This window comes from Eretmochelys imbricata, chromosome 16, assembly GCF_965152235.1.
Source record: "Eretmochelys imbricata isolate rEreImb1 chromosome 16, rEreImb1.hap1, whole genome shotgun sequence".
NCBI classification, from domain to species: Eukaryota; Metazoa; Chordata; order Testudines; family Cheloniidae; genus Eretmochelys; species Eretmochelys imbricata.
The window spans coordinates 5,033,301-5,056,787 of record NC_135587.1 but is presented as its reverse complement, the minus strand read 5'-3'; the positions used below and the strand labels follow the sequence as shown (position 1 = coordinate 5,056,787).

Here is a 23,487-nt window from a genome sequence, read left to right as displayed (position 1 = left end):
CCCTTCAGGTAGTTGAAGGCTGCTATCAAATCCCCCCTCACTCTTCTCTTCTGCAGACTAAATAATCCCAGTTCCCTCAGCCTCTCTCGTAAGTCATGTGCCCCAGCCCCTAATCATTTTCATTGCCCTCCGCTGGACTCTCTCCAATTTGTCCACATCCCTTCTGTAGTGCGGGGGACCTAAACTGGATGCAGTACTCCAGGTGTGGCCTCACCAGTGCTGAATAGAGGGGAATAATCACTTTCCTCGATCTGCTGGCAAAGCTCCTATTAATAGAGCCCAATATACCGTTGGCCTTTTTGGCAACGAGGGGCCACTGCTGACTCATATCCAGCTTCTCATCCACTGTAATCCCCAGGTCCTTTTCTGCAGAACTGCTGCTTAGCCAGTCGGTCCCCAGCCTGTAGCGGTGCATGGGATTCTTCCCCTTTAAAGGTTCTTTTCCCCTGTATTTATAAAGTTTCATTCAGTTATAAATATGTCTGTTTACCTGGGTTTGGAATAAAAGTCTATTTATGGAAACTTAATTCATCTTTATTTGTTCACAACATATGCTGGCTGGGGCTGACAGTCACAGATAACAGCAATAAGTGCATTTGCAATGTTATATTACTACACACAGAGTACTCATTATAAGGTTCATAATGGGATGCAAAGAACAATGCCAGACATAGCATGCTACAGCAACACACATTACTGTGGCTCACTATTAAAATGATAAAGAGTCCGGTGGCACCTTAAAGACTAACATTTATTTTTCAGATGTTGCATCTGAAGAAGTGGTTTTTTTAACCCATGAAAGCTTATGCCTAAATAAATCTGTTAGTCTTTAAGGTGCCACCGGACTCCTTGTCGTTTTTGTGGATACAGACTAACACAGCTACCCCCTGATACTTGACACTATTAAAATGGTCTTTCAAAGCCTCCCTGAGCCATATTGCTCCCTGTCAAGCTCTTCTTATAGCCCTGCTATCTGGCTGCTCAAAATCAGCAGCCAGCTGTTCCACTTCCACCCTCCACCCCAGCGGAAATGCCTCCCCCTTTGCTTCACAGATATTATGAGGCACACAACAGGCAGCTATAACCATTGGGATATTTTTTTCACCGAGGTCTAATCTTGTGAGTAGACAGCGCCAGTGACCTTTCAAAAGGCAAAAGCACTTTCAACCGTCATTTTGCACCTGCTCACCCTGTATTTGAAGCTCTCCTTTCTGCTGTCAAGGTGGCAGTGTAGGGCTTTGTGAGCCACGGGAGTAAGGAGTAGGCTGGGTCTCCCAGGATCAGTTTTGGCATTTCAACATCTCCAATGGTAATCCTCTGGTCTGGAAAGAAAGTCTCTGCTTGCAGCTTTCTGAACAGGCCTGTATTCTCAAAGATGCATGCGTCACACACCTTCCCTGACCATCCCATGTTGATGTCAGTAAAATATCCCTGGTGATCCACCAGTGCTTGCATTACCACAGAGAAGTGGCCCTTTCTGTTGATGTACTCTCTGGCGAGGTGATCTGGTGCCAAAATAGAGCTGTGTGTGACGTCTATTCCCCCACTGCTGCAAAACCATCCATTATGCCCTGCACTTTGCCCAGACTCACAGTCCTTCGTAGCAGGACGCTATTAATAACCCTGCACACTTGTATCACAGCAAGCCTCACGGTGGATTTCCCAACTCCAAATTGATTCCCGACTGATTGGTAGCAATCTCGTATTGCAAGCTTCCAACTTGTGATCACCACTCGCTTCTCCACTGTCAGTACGGCTCTCATTTTGGTGTCACTGTGCCAGAGGGCTGGGGCAAGCTCTGCACATACATGTGTGCAGAAATGTGGCCTTGCACATCTAAAAGTTCTGCAGCCATTGCTTGTCATCCCAAACCTGCATAATGATGTGATCCCACCAGTCGGTGCTGGTTTCTCAGGCCTAAAGACCAGCGCTCCACCATCTGCAGTGCTCCATGGATGCCAACAGCAACCTTGAATTGTTTCTTTCTGTGTCCTAGAGAATCGTCAAGTTCCCCGCAGCTCCTCTCGTGGCTCTGCAAATACTGCAGGATCAGGTGCCTCATGCTCGCAACACTCATCACAACAGGGCACAGCTGTGCAGGATCCCAGGCTTCACACAGAGATGGGGGTTTGCAGGGCTTTTGAAATGGGGCGCAAAACATTATAGGATGCAGATAAAATTATGGGATGGAGAAAACTTCATCAAGGGATGTTGAAACCATGTTCCCAGTCACCCCTGCGAAACTCGTTTGCCCCCAGGATAGGGTGACCAGATATCCCGATTTTATAGGGACAGCCCCAATTTTTGGGTCTTTTGCTTATATAGGCTCCTATTACCCCCCACCCCCTGTCCTGATTTTTCACACTTGCTGTCTGGTCACCCTACCGCAGGAGGCATTGCAAACCCTTCCCAAAACACTGCTAGCTGATGGCAAGTTATACAGTGGGATAGCTGCCACGGTGCACTGCTCTCTGCATTGATGCAAGCCCTGGTAGTGAGGACACGGACACTGCTGACAGAAGGAGTGTAGTGTGGACATGCAGTGGCTGTACGTCGATGTAACTCAGGTCAACTTAATTTTGTCATGTAGACTTGGGCTGTGTAAATCACCAGACAGGAGAGGGACGTGAAGCACTGAGCTCCAACAGAAGAGGTTACGTTCTGCCTGACAAGGAAGGCCTATTGATGCCAGGCGGACTAGAGTGAAACGTCAAGGAGGACAAAAGACTTTGTTGTTTACTTCTAACCCCCCCAAAAAAGATGAGTCTTGCAAGTGTATTCCTCCCATCAGCTGAGTTTGCAGCTCAAAGCATAAAGGGGAAAGGGAATAAAAACCCCTAACAGGAGGCAACTGGTTCTTATTGCTGCTTGGACTCTTGGGGGGGCTAGGTTTCTATGCATAAGCAAAGGATCCCAAGTGCTTAACCTGGGTTAGCTCTAAAGGACATCTAGAGCTTGCTTCTTATAGAAACTTCTATTACCTTTTGAAACTGCAGATTGTAACTCATTTGTACATGTACATTTACCTGCTTTAACCTCATAAATAACTCTTTCTCCTTTTCCTATTCATAAATCTGTATGTAGTTTATTACAGGATTGGCTACAAGCCTTGTATTTGGCATGAGATCTACGGTGGAATTGACCTGGGGTAAGTAACTGGTCCTTTGGCATTGGAAGTAACCTGAATAATGCTGTGATTTGTGGTGTAAGGGACCATCTATCACCTGGGTGGTGCGACAGATCAGAGTGCCCAAAGGGACTGTCTGTGACCCCACGTTTAGGCTGTTATGGTGCCTGAGGCGTTTACACACGATAATTGGTTGGTGAACTCCAAGTATAGAACTCAGTCTGTTTGGGGATTGTGCCCTGGTTCTTAACAGTCTGCCCTGAGGTTGGTGCTCATGCTCTTGAGCCACTACAGGACAGCTTGACACACTCCCCGTGCAGGAGCTGCCTGTAGGCCTGTTAGTCACCACACAGACTAGAGACCTGCCACTAGAAAGCTCATGTGAGCCTAGCCCCTAATCCAGAATCCGTTCCGGCCCCGCTTTTCTCCTCTTGACGCACTTTTGGAGACATTCCTGGGACTTCTGCCAAAGCCAGGCAGCTAGCTACCATCCACAAACCGATTCCTGATCTGGCTAACCTGGCCTGGCTGTGGTGATTGCATTAGGTCTGAAAGCTGGTGCTAGTGAACACTATGACTGGGTGACAAATATCCCTAGCTGCTCTGTGCAGGTGGGAAGGACGAGGTGGAAAAGGGGAACTGGAGAGTGTGTGACCCTATCATCAGTAATCTAACTCAGCTCGCCCCTTGGGGCTGGGGGAGCGTGGAAGTCTCCACGGGAGGAAGAGCAAGGGGTTGCTGTTGGGGGGGTGCCGTGACAGGGACTTGCTGCTCTCACTGCATGCTGGAGGCTGTAACCTGAGCTGAGCAGGGTACAGGATTCCAAGCTGGCTTTGCTCTAAGGGCATTCAAGGCATGAACTGGAGCAATTACTATAGCTCTGAGCGTTACAGCCCCTTATCCCAAAGCAAACCCTAGCCCCTTCCAATCTTTGGGTTGTAAATGCCAGAACTGACACTGCATGAGCACTGAATAACAAGTACCTGTTTACATCAGAGTCGTTGCACACCCAAAACTTTCGGTATACTAATAGTGCGTGTGTGTGTGGTAAGTCCCCACATATGCACATATGGAAATACTCACACATGCACACAGGGAAATGCACATAGAGAGAGAAATGTGCACACAGGGAAGTGCACGAACAGGGAAATGCGCACATACAGAAATGCATAGAACACCCAGGAACATGCATAAAAACACACACGAATGCACACGTGTGCACACAGAAAAATAAACAAATGTGTACACACACAGCAAAATGCATATATGTATACACACCCAGAGAAATGCACAAACACACACATATGTACACCAAGATATGCATGGACACACATACACACACACAAAGGGAAACACGCATGTGCATACATACAGTGAAAGGCACACGTGCACACACAGGGAAATATATGAGTGTATACACACTGGGAAGTGCACAAGCATATACATGTGTGCATAGAGAACTGTAGACATGTGTACGCACAGAGACACACCTGCGCACATACACACAGGAAACTGAAAAGCATGTGCAGAACCAGGGAAATGCACACACAGAGACTGAGACACAGGAGAGTCTGTCCCTTTCAGGCTGACTACACTAGCCTGTCCACCCAAGCGCCATGTCTGACCACAGGCTCCCACCTTCAGCACCCCGGAGCACACAGAGACTGCCAAGCTCAATTCCCTTAAACAGCTTTCAGTCTATGATACTTGGCTGCCAGCACCCCCTCATTGCTCTGCTTGCTCTGCCTGGCCGTGGAGTGTCTGTCACAGGAGCTGCACGAGGCCGGGTGGGAAAGTTGTAGATGTCACAATGTTTAGTATTTCAGCTCCCATATGCAGGGCAGGATGCTGGGTCAGTGCGTTCCAATACAGTGCCATCGGGCAGCGATGCAGCGTCACGCCCCGAGCTTTATTCACAAGGTGCAGGTATGGCACCAGGAGAGCGCTGGGACCACAGCCAGGGCAGAGCGCAGCAAGGAAAAACAAGGACACAACCATCTTGAAGCAGGGCAGAGCTCTCAGTGCAGTATCTCATGGAGCTGTTGTCAAAAGGGACCCCACCCCATCACCACCCAGAATAAGGGGAGCCAACATCAGGCAGAAAGAACAAGGGCAGGGCCCAAAGCTACTGAAAGCCTGGCGCTTGGCATGTGCCCTCAAGCCACGTTCCCAACACATGTCGCCAAGGTGCCTGCTCTTACAGAGCAGAAAGCTCAGGCACATGGAAGTAAAATGTCTGGCCCCGAGGCACACAGGAAATCCGTGAAAGTCAGGTCCCCGACTCCCACCTTGCATGCTACCTGCTACCCACTGCCCTCTGCAGCCCTCCAGTACTCTGAAGTCAAGCCCCACTGGGATCCTGGGGACCCAGTTAGTCTTGCAGAGGAGAGCAGGGCGTCCCCAAGGTTTGCTCATTACCATCCTGTTCCTGTACTGCCTCGTTTCCTCGTCACCTGCCAGAGCGCTGGCAGAGGCGGCAGAGCAAACCCGGCCTGTCCCTGAGCTGGCACTCCTGTGGATTCTGCAGCCCACTCCAACAGCCCTGTTGGTGGGAAGGGTGTACCACCGGGACACGCCCTGACGGGAACCAAGCATGGGTTCATGCTGAAGTGCTGGATGGCTCTAGCAAACACAGCTGCTCACAGCCATACCCTGCCCCAGCCCCTGTTCTGACAGTTTACTACCAGGTTAGATAGAGAGGTGGCTTGTTAGCTTCCCATCCATCAGGCAACTGAGCGGACAACGTCCCACCCTCCTCCTGCTCCTGGGAATAATCCCCCAGCAATACTGCTCGTGCTGGGATACATACCAGCATCTGCAGCCACCTTCCCAGAGTACAGGAGAAAGGGGACAGGACACAGCTGAGGATGCTTGCAGGGCTTGGCCCAGGGACCCCTGTCCCGCTGTCCACAGCCACCGTGCTGTCTGCAGCGTCGAGCAGCTCCTTGGCACTGCCTGGCAATCGCGCACCTGAGAGAGTCACTGAGGCAGAAAGTGGGAGAGAGGTGGCGGACATCCCTGCTGGTGGCAGAGCCAGGCCAGTCTCACGCCACTGCCTCACCAGCATGCTAGAAAGAAAGAAGCTTTGGCAAATACCTCAGAACAGACTCAGAAGGCAGCAAAAGGAGAGACCAGCCCTCCTTTCTGTGGCAAGCATCTCCCCTTTGCTGGGAGGGCTGCACGTAAGAAGGATTTTATTGTCCTCATTAAATCACATCATTGGATTAAACCAGTTCAGCCTTTGCCAGAAACCAGCCAATTCAAATGATGCTCAGAACTCCAGAGCGGCTCAGTCCCCCCCGTGCGGCGGGCACCGCTTTCTCTGGCTCACTATTACCAGCCCTTCCCAGGGTTCATAGGAGCAAACCTGAGGTTTTAAAAATGCCTCCTTCAGGGCTGAAACAGAGAGAGCCGGAGGCTGCTCCAGTCTTCACTAGGCTTCCATTTCTTCCTGTGGAGAGAACAAGCCCATGTATGGAGTGTGTGAGGGATCAGTGCTGCTCCAGACTTGGACACGAGCATGGCAGGCAGTGCCAAGGAAACAGCATGGTCATTTGCCGGAGGGGAAAGAACAGGTTTCGGGATGACTTTAGAAGCAGCCTAAGAAAACACACAAATGAAACTGGAGACAGAATTCTCCAGCCCCTGGCTGTTCCAGGATCTGCACAGCAAGTAGGATGAGTTATCTCCCCCAACATACAGCACAGCATACCTTGGGATTCAGAGAGAGCCAGCTGCTTCCAGCCCCAGCCCGTGCATTCAAGCGGCTCGGGGTGCACAGCCCAGCCGTTCCAGGGCTCTGTCATTCACACACCAAAGCTCAGCTCCACTTGCAGAACTTTGAGCTTTTCTCTCTGAGGCTCGGTAAGGGGGAAGGTGCAACAGGGACTGTCCCAGGAGCTTGCATCACATCTGCAATCTGTCATTGAGCAGAGGCACCACGTGGCAGGGGAGGGTCACAACTTCCACACACCTGAGATTTTGCTGGAGTTGGTTGATTCCAGCCAAACTCCTGCAGTTACCTTTGCTGGCTTCTGGTGTCAGGTGCATGACTGACAGTCTTGGTCCTCCTTTCATCCAGAGATCAGGCAGCCCCTTGAGCCCCTCCCACCAGCACCCCTTCAGTGACCTCACCCCGACCATCTTTGGGGTGGGAACAGAGCTGTTGGATGTTTCCTTTAAGGCCTACCCGGCTCTTGGTCTTTCTCCTGAGCTCCCACCCTGGGTGGGGCCTGGCAGTGCCGGTGTGGGATGTGGACCCTTCCCCAGCATGGGGCTGCGCCCATTGGTCACTTCAGAGGATCTGTGCCCAGCTGCATCAACAGCAGGTGGGGAGCCAGGACAACATGGAGACAAGGTCCCTGGCCCAGTGTAGACAGCCAATGGACGAACGCAGGAGAGGGCACAGGGAGCGGGGAGGGCTGGGTCAGCAAGTGGAGATGTTACCATGAGCAGGGCTCACTCTGCCATGGCTGTGTGGATTTATTTATCACTGGTTCCTCTGCAGGGAGGATTGGGGATAAAGGCTGCTTTGGGGGAGCCTACCCCAGAGGATAAAGGGTCCGTAATTCCCTTTACAGTCCCCTGAGCTCCCCAGCTCCACAATCAGCATGGTGCTCTATTGGGTAACATGGGTTATGGTCCAGCCTGGGGTGGGGGGTGGACGAGGAGGGGCGGAGCAGAGGGGGAGAGTGCAATGGGGTCAGTGCATTAGTGGGGGAGAGAAGGGGCCAGAGTGGAGGTTGCACCTCAGGTCTCCCTGGGCTGAGCCGTGGAGGGCTCTCTCTCCATGGCTCTGTGCTCTCTGTGTGCCTAGCTTTGCTCCTCTGGCATGCACTAGGTGTAAATGGGATCCTCCTGCAAAGGGAGGCGCCCCAGGATCACTGGAATGAGTCAGCTATCCCTAGGGACCCCAGGTCCTGGCCTGCACTCAGAGCAGAGTACTCAAGAAGCCCACTGGATATCACTGGAAGACGAACAGGTTACTGCCTCGTTGGCCCCAGGCGGCCCTGGTGGGATTCCAATTCTGAGCTTCTGAGGGCCAGCCACCTTTCTGACAAGAGCCCAGTGCCAAGGGGATTGGGAGGTGAGGTGGGGGCCAAGTGAAAGGGGGATTGGGAGCTGAGGTGGGGGCCAAGTGAAGGGGGATTGGGTGAGCAGAGATGGGGGCCAAATGAAGGGGAATCGGGAGCAGAGGCGGGGGCCAGGTGAAGGGGGACTGGGTGAGCAGAGATGGGGGCCAAATGAAGGGGAATCAGGAGCAGAGGCGGGTGCCAGGTGAAGGGGGACTGGGTGAGCAGAGATGGGGGCCAAATGAAGGGGAATCAGGAGCAGAGGCGGGTGCCAGGTGAAGGGGGACTGGGTGAGCAGAGATGGGGGCCAAATGAAGGGGAATCGGGAGCAGAGGCGGGGGCCAGGTGAAGGGGGACTGGGTGAGCAGAGATGGGGGCCAAATGAAGGGGAATCAGGAGCAGAGGCGGGTGCCAGGTGAAGGGGGACTGGGTGAGCAGAGATGGGGGCCAAATGAAGGGGAATCAGGAGCAGAGGTGGGGGCCAGGTGAAAGAAGAGATGGGGAGCGGAGATGGGAGCCTGGTGAAGGGGGAGCGGCTCTGAAGGCAGTGCAGAAGTAAGGATGGCCTGGTATGGTGTTGCCACCCTTACTTCTGTGCTGCTGCTGGCAGGGCGCTGCCTTCAGAGCTGAGCACCTGGCCAACAGCCGCCGCTCTCCGGCCGCCCAGCTCTGAAGGTAGCGCAGAAGTAGGGGTGGCAATACTGTGACCCCCCCTAAAATAACCTTGTGACCCCCCTGCAACTCCGTTTTGGGTCCGGACCCCGAATTTGAGAAATGCTGATCTCCCCCGTGAAATCTGCATAGCATAGGGTAAAAGCACACAAAAGAGGAGATTTCATGGGGGGAGACCAGATTTCACAGTCCATGAGGCGTTTTCATGGCCATGAATTTCACACACACACTGCAATGACTCAAGAGCAGCTACCAGCTTCCAGGGACCCAGGACCCATTGTCCACACTAAACACTGTTAATTTTGCTGAATTAGAGCCAATGTTTTTCAGCACACGCCAAGGCCGGCTGAGGCAGTGGAGCTGGAAGGGGAAGCAACCAGCAATTGAGAGTGAGGCGCAGACAAAGAAACATCAGATAAGAGTCAGATTGTCACATCAGGGCCATTTTTAATGACCTGTCAATAAAAAGAGTTGGATGAAGTTTATTGCTGCTAGCAGCAATAAGAAGTAAAGGCACAGGCTTCTGCTCCCAGTCTGAAGCCTCTTGGAGTGAGCAAGGCAATCAGCCCCAAAGTCAGCCATGAGTGCTCATTGAAACGCAGTGGTTTGAAGGTGCAGCCTCTGGGGCACATCACAGTGGGAATGCACTACAGTCCCAATGCATCGTTCGGGGCACTCAGCAGGGATCAGTATTCACCCTCTACTGCAGCTTTAATCACAGCGACTGACACTGAAAGGGGGGTCAAAAGAAGCACGGTCCAGAGGGAGAAAATACTCTGCCCTCTGGCTTCACAGACATCTCTTTATTTCCCCCGCTGTTTCCATCCAGTGCTGTTGGAAAGTATCAGACCGAGAGCCCTACAGAGCAGATGCAGCCTGTGAAGCTGGCAGTTAATTGGTGTGTGTTGTGCTATAGACACCTGACCATGAGGAACTGGACTGAAACCAGCAATTCACACAGGCCACCACTGGACAGCTAGAAAGTACTTTGATCCAAGGGTGGAACTGAACCCTCAATCTAGAGACAAAAAGGCCCTGTGCACTAGTGATCCACCCACTGAGCCGGTCAACCCTTTGACAAAGCAGCAGACACAAACAGGCAGAAGCAACCTACTTCGGGCACTGCCTACACCATGCAATCTTGACAATGTTTTTTTCAGGAGCTTTCTGTATGAATCAGCCATTGTACCCCAGTCAAAGCAGAGAAGCTACAGTCTGAATGGACATGGAGACGGTGCAACCCTGTCAGTCCTGAAGCTGAGCCATCCAGACCAGGATGGGGTGACCTTCCGCTGCATCTCATCTCTAGCCAGACAGCATCAATCTAATGGAAGCTGGCTGATTTCACACAAACCTAGAGAGTAACTACATGGTTCCTATTTCTAAGCAAACTCCCCTCCCTTTCGATTCTGTTCCCGTTTCAGCCAGTCCAGCCATCATCTCCCCATAGAAGTGGCCACTGCACTTTGGTTCCTCAGCGGTCATGCAAACCCTCCATCACGTAAACACAGCAAGGATCCTAAGTGCTGGTCTGGCCTCAAGACACCCCTTCCCTTGTTAGGCCCAAGCTCAGCCTCTCACAAGCTGTGCCAGCACATTTCAGCTTTTGGTTACCAGCACATTAACATGCTGAAGGGGGAGCTACTGATCAGCCCACTCCCTCGGGCCATGCCCACAAAGAGCTGGGTGGAGACAATGCCCCATAGTGTGGCTAGAATGAGCAGGAGGTGCACCATGTGCTGAGGAGGCATGTTCACTCTAAATCCATCTTCTCAGGAGTTCCCTCTGGGGCTGACCTTTCATAGGCTTGCTCTCAGCCCCTTTGCTGCCCCCTGGCTAGGCAGCAGGAGATGTGGGGGCCTTATGAGGAAGGTTCCTGGTCGGCACAGAGATTGGTGCCGTGGAGTCAGGTTCTTCTTGGTGCAGCATGTCTACAGCATGTGCTTGATGTGCCATTTCCTTGAATCGCGGTGCTAGCACAAGCCACAGCTCCTTCTGGCAGATACCTGGGCTAAAGCGCCACTGCGTTGGCCCAATCTTTGGCCTGTCTCTCTCTCCAGTACTCTCCTGGGATCTCATAAAACTCACTCCTTAATACGGAGTGCCTTGCTCCAGCCCCTGGGCTTTACAACCAGGAAAGACCGCCTCACCCAAGGCTGCTTATTGAGAACCCCATGGCTTGGAAAGGGGAGCCTGTGCATCTACCCTCCCTTAGGGCTACTGCTTTGTAACAGAAAGGTACCCCAGATCTGCAGCTGCCCAGCAAAGGAGAACGCTTGAACCTATGCAGTCTCCTTAAGGAAGGTCTGGGGCTGAAACATCAACTCCCCCTTAGCATGCAAACCACTACTACCTCTTGCCATAGCCATATTGTGGAAAGCCTCTCCAGCCATCTGAGCTATCTGAAGGAGGAAGGGGTTTCTAGTTAATGAGAGTTTTTCTTACACTCTGGTAACTCAGAACTGGCTTTGCTTTAAACCCGCAAACCCTAAACCTGAGCTGGTGACTCCAAAACCAGATGCCCTCAAAGCCATAGCAGTTTGGGAACTGCTTTCTGAGCTAACATGGTGCATCTGTTCCTCACCAGCATTACCCACCAGACTGTGCTGCTCTGGATGTCCACATACATGGATATTCTTCACTATAAGTGATTCTACCAAATGCCGCAAAATACAGCCAAGGAGGCAAGGGTTAGTTTGGCCCCAGCAGGCTTTCAGCCCTGAGAATCTATCTAGTTATCAACTCAAAAACTGTTGCATCCAACACAGGGGAATTCTATATTAGACCTTGTTTTGATGGATAAAGAGAAATTGATCACAGACCTAAAAATTAGTAATTGCCTATCTTGATTTGATCGCATTTGTTATCTGCAAACACAATACAGTCCACACCAATAATCATAGAAGTGTAGGACTGGAAGGGACCTCGAGAGGTCATCTAGTCCAGTCCCCTGCACTCATGGCAGGATTACTTAATAACTATACCATTCTTGACAGGTGTTTGTTTATCCTGTTTTTAAAAACCTCCAATGACAGTGATTTTACAACCTCCTGGGCAATTTTTTCCAGTGCTTAACCATCCTGACAGTTAGGAAGTTTTTCCTAATGTCCAACCTAAACCTCCCTTGCTGCACTTTAAGCCCATGGCTTCTTGTCCTGTCCTCAGAGGTTAATGAGAACATTTCTTCTCCCACCTCCTTGTAACAACCTTTTATGTACTTTAAAATTGTTATCATGTCCCCTCTCAGTCTTTTATTCTCCAGACTAAATAAACCCACTTCTTTCAATTTTCGCACATAGGGCATGTTTTCTAGACCTTTAATTATTTGTGATGCACTCCTCTGGGCTTTCTCCAATTTGTCCACATATTTCCTGAAATATGGTGCCCAGAACTGGACACAATATTCCAGTTGAGGCCTAATCATCGCGGAGTAGAGCGGAAGAATTACTTCTCATGTCTTGCTTACAACACTCCTGCTAATACATCCCAGAATGATGTTTGCTTTTTTCTGCAAGTGTTACACTGTTGACTCATATTGAGCTTGTGATCCACTATGACCCCCAGATCCCTTTCCACAGTACTCCTTCCTAGGCAGTCATTTCCCATTTTCTTTGTGTGGAACTCATTGTTCCTTCCTAAGTGGAGTACTTTGCATTTGTCCTTACTGAATTTCATCCAATTGTCTTCAGACCATTTTTCCAGTTTGTCCAGATTATTTTGAATTTTAATACTATCCTCCAAAGTACTTGCAACCCCTCCCAGCTTGGTATCTTTATAAGTGTACTCTCTATGCCATTATCTAAACCATTGATGAAGATACTGAACAGAACCAGACCCAGGACCGATCCTTGCGGGACCCCACTCTTTATGCCCTTCCAGCTTTACTGTGAACCACTGATAACTACTCTCTGGGCACAGATTTCCAACCAGTTTTGCACCCACCTTATAGTAGTTCCATCTAGGTTGTATTTCCCTAGTTTGTTTATGAGAAGGTCATGTGAGACAGTACCAAAAGCCTTACTAAAGTCAATATATGCCATATCTACTGCTTCCCCCCTATCCACAAGGCTTGTTATTGTTACCCTGTCAAAGAAAGTAGTTAGGTGGCTTTGACATAATTTGTTCTTGACAAATCCATGCTTATTACTTTGTAGGTGTTTGCAAATTGATTGCTTGATAAATTCCTCCCTTATCTTTCCAGGCAATGAAATTTAGCTGACTGGTCTGTAATTCCCCAGGTTGTCCTTATTTACCTTTTCATAGATTAGCATTATATTTGCTCTCTTCTAGTCCTCTGGAATCTCTCCTGTTGTCCATGAGTTTCTGAAGATAATCGCTAATGGCTCATACATCTCCTCAGTCAGCTCCTTGAGTATTCTAGGAGGTATTTATCAGGCCTTGCTGATTTGAAGACATCTAACATCTATTTTTTAACTTGTTCTTTCCCTATTTTAGCCTCAGATCCTACCTCATTTTCACTGGCGTTCACTGTTAGATGTCCAATCTCTTTTTGGTGAAAACTGAAACAAAAAAAGTCATTTAGCACTTCCGCCATTTCCTACACGTGTTCTGTTATGGTCTTTCCCCCTTCAATGACCCTTTGAAAGCAGCAAGTACAATACATATACCTGGTGTTTTCAAGGGTCAGTTTTTCACAAAGCTGAAAACAATTAAGAGACAAATCAGCTGGGAGGATGAATTTAAACAGAAAAATGTGAATGATAATTGGGACTCACTTAAGAACACTTTACTAGATGCCCAAAAAGCCACAACTGAGAAAGAAGGCCACACTGGTTAAAATCAACAACCTGGCTTAGAGGGGAAGTGAAGGCAACTATAAATAATAACAATAAAAAATAGATAACAAATGGAAAAAGGGGAAATTGATAGTAATGAATATAAATCAGATGCTAGAACTGTAGAAAACTGATAAGGAAAGCAAACGGACAGAAGACTAACTCTATGGCCAGCAGAGTTAAGAAGAATAATAAGGAATTATTTAAGCATATTAGGATCAGAAAGAATCCTAATACCAGTATTGGTCCATTACTAGATGGAAATGGTAGAACTATCAATAAAAATGCAGATGAGGCAGAAGTGTTCAATAACTATTTCTGTTCTGCGTTTGGGGGGGGGACCACACGATGTAGCCATATCGTATGACAACATAAGTATAAACACTTTCCATTCCAGCAGTAACTGAGGAGGATGTTAAACAGCAGCTATTGAAGTTATATACAGTGTTGCTGTAGCTGTGTTGGTCCCAGGATACTAGATAGACAAGATGGGTGAGGTAATATTGGATGAACTTCTGTTGGTGAGAGAGAAAAGCTTTGTGTGTGAGCTCGAAAGCTTGTTTCTCTCACCAACATAAGTTGATCCAGTAAAAGATATTATCTCACCCACCTTGTCGCTACTAAATTTAGACATTTTTAAATCAGCAAGTCTGAATAACTTGCATTCAGCAGTTTTAAAAGAGCTGGCTGAGGAGCTTGCTGGACTGTGCATGTTGATTTTCAATAACTGTTGAAACACTGGGGAAATTCTAGAAGACTGGAAGAAAGCTAATGTTGTGCCACTGTTTAAACAGGATAAACTGGGTAGTTATAGGCCTGTCAGCCTGACATTGATCCCAGATAAAATAATGGAGCTGCTGATATGGGACTTAATTAATAAAGAATTAAAGGAAGGTAATATAATTAATGCCAATCACGTGGGTTTATGGAAATCAGATCCCGTCACACTAACCTGACATTTTTTTTTATCAGATTACAGGTTGGGTTGATAAAGGTAATAGTGTTGATGCAATATACTTATACTACTGTAAGGCATTTGACTTGGTACCGCACAACATTTTGATTAAGAAACTGGAATGATACAAAATCAACATGGCACACATTAAATGGATTAAAATCTGGCTAATTGATAGGTCTCAAAATGTAAATGTAAACAGGGAATCATCTTCAAGCAGTGTGTTTCTAGTGAGGTGCTACAGGGATTGGTTGGCCCTATGCTATTAACATTTTTATCAATGACCTGGAAGAAAATAATAAAATCACTGATAAAGTTTACAGGGGACACAAAGACTGGGGGAGTGGTAAATAAAGAAGAGGACAGGTCACTACAGAGCGATCTGGATCACTTGGTGAGCTGAGAGCAAGTAATGTGACAAAGTTCCTGCTCTACCTTGGTGGGTCTTGAGCTTATTGGCAGATTTGCTTGTCTTGGAACTTCACGGCAGCCCTCAGCTTGGCCGTTTTTCTGAATTCACAGTTCAGGTCGACTCCTCCTGTGTCTGACCAGAAGTTGGGAGGATTTGGGGGGAACCCGGGCCCGCCCTCTACTCCGGGTTCCAGCCCAGGGCCCTGTGGAATGCAGCTGTCTAGAGTGCCTCCTGGAACAGCTGTGCGACAGCTACAACTCCCTGGGCTACTTCCCCATGGCCTCCTCCCAACACCTTCTTTATCCTCACCATAGGACCTTCCTCCTGGTGTCTGATAATGCTTGTACTCCTCAGTCCTCCAACAGTCTGCGTTCTCACTCTCAGCTCCTAGCGCCTCTTGCTCCCAGCTCCTCACACACACACCACAAACTGAAGTGAGCTCCTTTTTAAAACACAGGTGTCCTGATTAGTCTGCCTTAATTGATTCTAGCAGCTTCTTGATTGGCTGCAGGTGTTCTAATCAGCCTGTCTTAATTGTCTCCAGAAGGTTCCTGATTGTTCTGGAACCTTCCCTGTTACCTTACCCAGGAAAAAGGGACCTACTTAGCCTGGGGCTAATATATCTGCCTTCTATTACTCTCCCATAGCCATCTAGCTCGACCTGGTCACAGTAAGCAACATGCTTTACAGTATGCCCAAACTTTAAGTCATACATCGAGGAACAAAAGTTAGGCCATTCTGACAGGATGGGAAACTTACTTACACTAACCTGGGACAATATAGGCTGTACTTACTCTATCCTGGGAAGAAGTGACTCTGAGAAGGAGTTGGGGGTCATGGTGGATAATCCACTAAACATGAACTCCCAGTGCAATGCTCTGGGCCAAAAGAGCTAATGCGATCCTTGGATGCATGAAAAGGGGAATCTTGAGTAAGAGTAGGGAGGTGATTTTATCTCTATCTTTGGCACTGGTGTGACCACTGCTACAGCATGTTCAAACCACCATTAAAAAGCTCCTTCTTGTCACCCAGGGAGTGTGTCACTCAGCACCTTCTCCTGAAACAATGACCCTCCACAACTATTCAACCTGTCCCATGCCTAGCAGTTTGTATCTCAGTGCAGGAGGGAGTGTGGGCCCTGGATTCTCTGAGCTGATATGCACAGGCCATAGCTTAACCCCCAAGCCGCATGGGAAAAGGTTGCTGTCATCTGTAGTCCTACAGCCCAAGGTCAGAACTACCCTCAGGAGACTCTGTCCTGCCAATAGAGGTGACCTTGAGGTGGCTTCTTACACCCCATGTGACCAGTAAGTAAAGAGCCAAGCTTTCCAACCGCCCAAACTCTCATCCCTGGTCCACATAGGCAACTGCAGGAGGCTGCCAAAAGCAGGAGGGGCAGCATGACTCACACCAAGTGTGCCAGCCTCACACGGGCAGCCCAGGTGTGTGTGCAGCTGCCCAGCTGGGCCTCAGCTGACTGCAAACAACCCCACTTCCCATCCCCAAACCACTGCTGCAAGTAGAACAAACAGCAGGAGTGTCCTGGCAGCATGATGGAAGGCTGAGGGCTCTGCCTCATGAACCCCTGCTGCTCCCTCCAAACCTTCCCTATGGGAGGGACTGGGGCTGGATTGGGAACCCCCTGGTGCTCGGCACAGAGGGAGCCAATCCCAGCTGTACCCTACTGACAGGCTTTCTACCAGCACAGCACAGGAAGTGCAGATTTGCACTGCACTTATTAGCATGCAGTGAAATACCAGAGTCCACACACATCTGGAAGCAGATGATATTCAGCCAGAAAATTCAATGCACCCCAGCCAAAAAGGAGGGAGTGGGATCAAAGGGCCAGGAGCACCAGGACTCCGTGCTAATGCCTAATGGGAGTGCCTGTGTAACCCACACACCTCCTGGGTGTGGCGTTCTGTCCTATGTAGTGGCACCGAGACCACTTAGAGCGAGTTAAATGAGACGCTCCACAGCCTCAGCTAACAGGCTGTTGGCTTGTAGCTCATGTGGTAGAGGCTCATGCACTAAGCTCCAGAGGTCCCCGGTTCAATCCCGCCAGCCGATGAACAGGATCTGTTGGGTGTTACAAGTTGGGGCTCATCCACGATTTCAACTGGGAAGACTCTGAAGCTTGGGATGCGCCTCCTCAGCTAGGAGAAGTATGTAACCCACAAACCTTGTGGGTGTGGTGTTGTGTCCCATCTAGTGGCATCGAGACCACTTAGGGAGCAATTAATAAGTCTGCTCTACAGCCTTAGCCCTGGTCTACACAACGAGTTTAGGTCGAATTTAGCAGTGTTAGATCGATTTAATTCTGCACATGTCCACACGACGAAGCCATTTACTTCGACTTAAAGGGCTCTTAAAATTGATTTCTGTACTTCTCCCTGATGAGGGGATTAGCACTTAAATCGACATCGCTGGGTCGAATTTGAGGTAGTGTGGTCGCAATTCAACAGTATTGGCCTCTGGGACCTATCACAAAGTGCTCCATTGTGACCGCTCTGAACAGCACTCTCAACTCATATGCACTGGCCAGGTAGACAGAAAAAGGGCCGCAAACTTTTGAATCTCATTTCCTGTTTGGCCAGCGTGGCAAGCTGCAGGTGAGCACAGATCTCATCACCAGAGGTGACCATGCAGTCCCAGAATCGCAAAAGAGCTCCAGCATGGACCAAACGGGAGGAACTGGAAGATGATGAGGAGGAGGAAGTTGAAGATAGTGCACAGCAAGCAAGCGTAGAAACTGTTTTCCCCGAGAGCCAGGAACTGTTTCTCACCCTGGAACTGGAGCCAGTACCCCCTGAACCCACCCAAGGCGGGCTCCTGGACCCACTGGGTGGAGAAGGAACCTCTGGTGAGTGTACCTTTGTAAATATAATACATGGTTTAAAAGCAAGCGTGTTTAATGAATAATTTGCGGCCAGTACAGCTACTGGAAAAGTGTGTTAACGTGTCTGGGGATGGAGCAGAAATCCTCCAGGGACATCTCCATAAAGCTCTCCTGGATGTACTCCCAAAGCCTATGCAAAAGGTTTCTGGGGAGGGCAGAGCCTTATTCCCTCCTCCATGGTAGGACACTTTACCACACCAGGCCAGTAGCATGTAGTCTGGAGTCACTGCATAACAAAGCATGGCAGAGTATGGTCCGCGTGTTTGCTGGCATTCAAGCAACATCCATTCTTTATCTTTCTGTGTTAGCTTCAGGAGAGTGATATCATTCACGGTCACCTGGTTGAAACAGGGTAATTTTATTAAGGGGACATTCAGAGGTGGCCATTCCTGCTGGGCTGTGTGCCTGTGGCTGAACAGAAATCTTCCCCACTGTTAGCCATGTAGTGCTGGGAGGGATGAAGTGATCATCCGAAAGAATTGGGTGTGTGTGGGGGGGTTTCTTTGGGTTTGTGCTGCACGTGAACTCAAAAACCGCAGCCCCCCCCTTTTAAATGGCCAACCCAACGGGTGCTTCGTATGGGAAAGGAGGGCACTGCTGTTTGGAATCATTCCCACATGTTATGAAGGTTGAAGAAGCCAAAAGACTGTGGCTTACCATGGCTGCCTGCAAGCTGAATTCTGTTGCCTGCCGGCCCTGCACGTGTGATCTCTCACACCAAACCGGCAGACCCTCAATATAAGAGGCAAAATGCGACCTTATACCGAATGCACATGTGCTATGTAATGTTAACAGCAAGGTTCACCTTGAAAGAGTCTACCCATTGTTCTCTAAAATGTGTATTTTAAATACTACTCTCCCTTTTTCCCCCTCCCGCAGCTGAAAATGTTTCAACGCTCCCCCTATCATCTCTGTCCCAGAGGCTAGCAAAGATTAGAAGGCAAAAAAAATGCACTCGCGATAAAATGTTCTCTGAGCTCATGGAGTCCTCCTGCACTGAAAGAGCCCAGCAGAATGCGTGGAGGCACACAATGTTAGAGTCTAGGAAAGCACAATACGAACACGAGGACAGGTGGTGGGTTGAAGATAATTTGTGGTGGGTTGAAGATGAGAGGTGGCGTCAGCTTGCTGACAGAAGGCAGGAGTCAGTGCTGAGGCTACTGGAGGATCAAACTGATATGCTTCGGTGTATGGCTGAGGTGCAGGGAAGGCAGCTGGAGCACAGACCCCCGCTACAGCCCCTGTGTAACCAACCGCCCTCCTCCCCAGGTTCCATAGCCTCCTCACCCAGACGCCCAAGAACGCAGGGGGGAGGGGTAGACTGCGTCCCCAAGGATAACTATAGGCATTTCAACATCTCCAATGGTTATTTTCTGGTCTGGGAAGCAAGTCCCTTGCTGCAGCTGTTGAGACAGACCAGAGTTCCTGAAGACGCAAGCGTCGTGTACCTTTCCCGGCCATCCCACGTTGATGTTGGTGAAACGTCCCTTGTGATCCACCAGTGCTTGCAGCACCACTGAAAAGTACCCCTTGCGGTTTATGTACTTGCTGCTTTGGTGCTCCGGTGCCAAGATAGGGATATGGGTTCCGTCTATCGCCTCACCACAGTTAGGGAATCCCATTGCAGCAAAGCCATCCACTATGACCTGCACATTTCCCAGGGTCACTACCCTTGATAACAACAGCTCAGTGATTGGGTTGGCTACTTGGATCACAGCAGCCCCCACAGTAGATTTGCCCAATCCAAATTGATTCCCGATTGACCGGTAGCTGTCTGGCGTTGCAAGCTTCCACAGGGCTATCGCCACTCGCTTGTGAACTGTGAGGGCTACTCTCATCTTAGTATTCTGGTGCTTCAGGGCAGGGGAAAGCAAGTCACAAAGTTCCATGAAAGTGCCCTTACGCATGTGAAAGTTTCGCAGTCATTGGGAATCATCCCAGACCTGCAACACTATGTGGTCCCACCAGTCTGTGCTTGTTTCCTGGACCCAGAATTGGCGTTCCTCAGCATGAACCTGCCCCTTTACCACCATGATGTCCAAATTGCCGGGGCCCATACTTTGAGAGAAGTCTGTGTCCATGCCTCATCACTCTCCTCACCACACTGCCGTCGCCTACTCACCTGCCTTTGCAGGTTCTGGTTCTGGTTCTGCATATACTGCTGGATAATGAGCATGGTGTTTAGAACGGTCATAACTGCCACGGTGATCTGAGCGGGCTCCATGCTTGCCATGGTATGGCGTCTGCAGGAGAGCAGAGTGGCAGCGGAAGCGGTGGGTGGATGATGATGCTGACAGAAATATGGCGACCGCATGAAAAAAATGCATGAAATGATTGTCGGCCACTGTTTTCAAGGAGGGGGGAAGCAAGGGATAGGCAGGCAGCAGACGGTGCAGTACAACTGCTAGCTATTATTATCTCCTGGGTGCTTGCAGTGCTGCTGGCTGGGAGAGCAGCCTGAGGCAGAATGGCCCCCTCAAGGATTGAACTCACAACCATGGATTTAGCAGGCCAATGCCCAAACCACTGAGCTATCCCTCTGCCAATATTCCAGCTAGGACTGAATCTCCATTAGACAAAACTTAAAGAAGAGAATGACCTGAGTAATTCCCATTTATGTCCAGGCGCCCCTGACAAACCTCACCAAGATCTGCCAGGAGCAGCCATGTCCGCGCAGGTGCCCTGACTGACCTCACCGAGGCCGGCCAAGAGCACCCAGGAGACGACGAGGACAGCTACCAGTCGTAATGCACCATCTGCTGCCACAAGGCAATGAGCTGCCGCTGTGTAGCAATGCAGTCCCACATCTGCCAGCACCCAGGAGACATATGGTGATAGTGAGCTGAGCGGGCTCCATGCTTGCGTGGTATGGCATCTGCACAGGTAACCCAGGAAAAAAGGGGTGAAAACGATTGTCTGCCATTGCTTTCACGGAGGGAGGGAGGGAGGGCCTGACGACATGTACCCAGAACCACCAGCAACAATGTTTTTTGCCTCGTCAGGCATAGGGATCTCAACCCAGAATTCCAACGGGCGGCGGAGACTGCGGGAACTGTGGGATAACTACCCATAGTGCAAAGCTCTGGAAGTCGATGCTAGCCTTGGTACTGTGGACGCACTCCGCCGACTTAATGGTCTTAAGTGGGGACACACACAATCGACCGTAAAAAATCAATTTCTAAAAAATCGACTTCTATAAATTCAACCTAATTTCGTAGTGTAGACATAGCCTTAGGTAACAGCCAGCTGGCTTTTAGCTAATGCACTAAGCTCCAGAAGTCCCCAGTTCGATCCCGCCCGCTGACGACCGGGGTCTGCAAGGAATGAAGATTGGCAGGGGTAAGGTGGGGGTCTGGCAGATAAGGGTTAGAATCTCATCTTTGTTCCAGCAGCACAGAGGAGCCAGAAAGCTGCTGGATCTCCCCAGCTGGTTACTCACTCCCTCTAGCCACCACTGCCGCATGCGTGTGTCAGGGCAGGAGAGGGGTGGCACTTCAGTTAGTCTGGGCTAGCACTCTGGCCCCATGGGCTAGAGCCAGGCAGTGGAGACTAGACAAGTCCCAGCCTCCTCTAATTTGTGCTAGGGCTGGTGCTGCCCTAGAACCAGTCCCAGAATCAGAGCTCATTGGCACCACCTCCCGTCGCCATGCCCAGGGTGTCCTCTCTGCCAGCAGAGAAGGCAGCCCTGGGGCTCTAGTTCTGGCTCTGACCCAATTCACTGGGTGCCACTGGGCAAGCTGCTTGCCATTTCTGTGCCTCAGTTCCCTGTCTGTGCAGCTGGGACAAGGCCCAGCAGCCTGGAAGTGGGAGTCGCACCTGCAAAGTGCTCTCAGATCCTGGGCTGGAAGGGACAAGGGAAGGGCAAGAGAGTCATTTAATAAAATAGCACCAATGGTGTCTTCAGCTGCAGCATTCTCATCATGTCCCAGCCTCCTCCTCGCCTGCTGCCTCTGAGCCAGTGGGAACAATGCACAGCCTTGCGGCAGTGACAATCCCCACTGACCCCGGGACTGCATATGCATATTCCAATGGGCTTGACAAGGAATTGACTTGGCATTCAGTCCACCCATTCCAAAACCATGGGAGATGATGAGAGGTGGCCAGTCCATAATCTGAGCACCAGCTCCCCAGCGCCAGCCCTGCCTGGTGCGGGACAGAGACTCCAGGCCTTGCAGCTTCCTCTGTGATCGGACTCAATGAAGAGCCTCCCTTATGAGATCGGTTCAATCTCAGGGCATGAAGGACACCACCATCACTCCCCTGATTAAAACAGCATCTGGATTCACTGCAAATGCTGACCCTAGAGGAATCCCCTGATGAATCTTAGAGCCAAGCCAGACTGGGCAGAGCTTTTCGATGGAAATGATTTGAACACTGGGTCTAGAACTGTTGACAGGATCCCTGCTGACTCGGCACATAAACCACAGCAAATCCTTACACCTTGGCTAAAATCAGTGAGCCAATTCATCTTGTGTGCGTGCTGTCAGGTGAGTTTTGGCACAGCCCCTCGCTGTGTATACCACCCTGCACAGCCAAAGCCCTCAGTGCCAGAACAAACTGCCTGTGTCATCAGGACTCAGAGGGGAGATCATGCAACCCCTGGTACTTCAGTGTAAGAGCTCCTGGCAAGCTTCCTGTTGGCATTTAGTCTCTCCGACCATTTCCTCTACCCCACTCCCAGGAACGGCACCCACTCCAGCCCTGGCAGACCCTTCCCGCACAGACTCAGCCTCACTCTTCCCCTGGTCTAAGGAATGACACCTGGGAAGGATGCAAACACCAGACGATGCACAGCTAGGATCTAAAGCAGACGTGGGCAAACTACGGCACGCGGGCCACATCCAGCCCGCGGGACCATCCTGCCTGGCCCCTGAGCTCCCAGCCAGGGAGGCTAGCCCCCGGCCCCTCCCCTGCTGTCCCCCCTCCCCTGCAGCCTCAGCGCACTGCGCCGCCGGTGCTCTGGCCCACCACTCCTGCTGGGCGTGGCTGTGAGCTCCTGCCACTCTGAATGGCACGGTAAGGGGGCGGGAAGGGCTTGGATAAGGGGCAGAGGGTCCTGGGGAGCAGTCAGGGGACAGGAAGCAGGGGGCGGTTGGATGGGGTGGAGCTTTGGGGGAGGGCAGTCAGGGGACAGGGAACAGGGGGGTTGGATGGGATTGGGGTCCCGGGGGGCGGTTAGGGACGGGGGTGTGGATAGGGGTTGGGGCAGTCAGGGGACAGGGAGCAGGGGGGGTTGGACGGGTCGGGGGTTCTGAGCAGGGCAGTAAGTGAGAGGGGATGGATAGAAGGTGGGGTCCAGGCTGTTTGGGGGGCACAGCCTTCCCTACCAGGCCCTCCATACAGTTTCGCAACCCCGATATGGCACTCAGGCCAAAAAGTTTGCCCACTCCTGATCTAAAGTCTTCCCTAAGAACACTGCTTACACAGGCAAACCCTATCATTGTGCTGAGCTCTGCAGTGGTGGAAGGGAAAGTACAGGATCAGGGGATGCCCCATAGCTCACCTGCCCCAGCCATGGACACGGCGTTTGAAGATGGAAGGAGGAAAAGGACTG

The 23,487-nt window shown here is 50.4% G+C and overlaps 1 protein-coding gene across 3 annotated transcripts in view; it reads right to left on the bottom strand.

Annotated features, from left to right (window-relative positions):
- Positions 1 to 23,487, bottom strand: part of RGS3 (regulator of G protein signaling 3) — a 176,174-nt gene that overhangs the window by 35,448 nt on the left and 117,239 nt on the right. The window contains exon 1 of one of the 3 annotated variants that reach the window (XM_077835670.1): positions 1,190 to 1,865. The exons of 1 other annotated variant lie outside the window; for it this stretch is intronic. Coding sequence is in view for 1 of the 2 variants with exons in the window: in XM_077835669.1 (XP_077691795.1) it covers positions 9,587 to 9,601 (15 nt within the window). In the remaining variant the exon portion in view is untranslated. Of the gene's footprint in view, positions 1 to 1,189; positions 1,866 to 9,333; positions 9,602 to 23,487 lie in introns of those variants that run through there. One more of the 3 variants, XM_077835669.1, reaches the window with a different exon arrangement.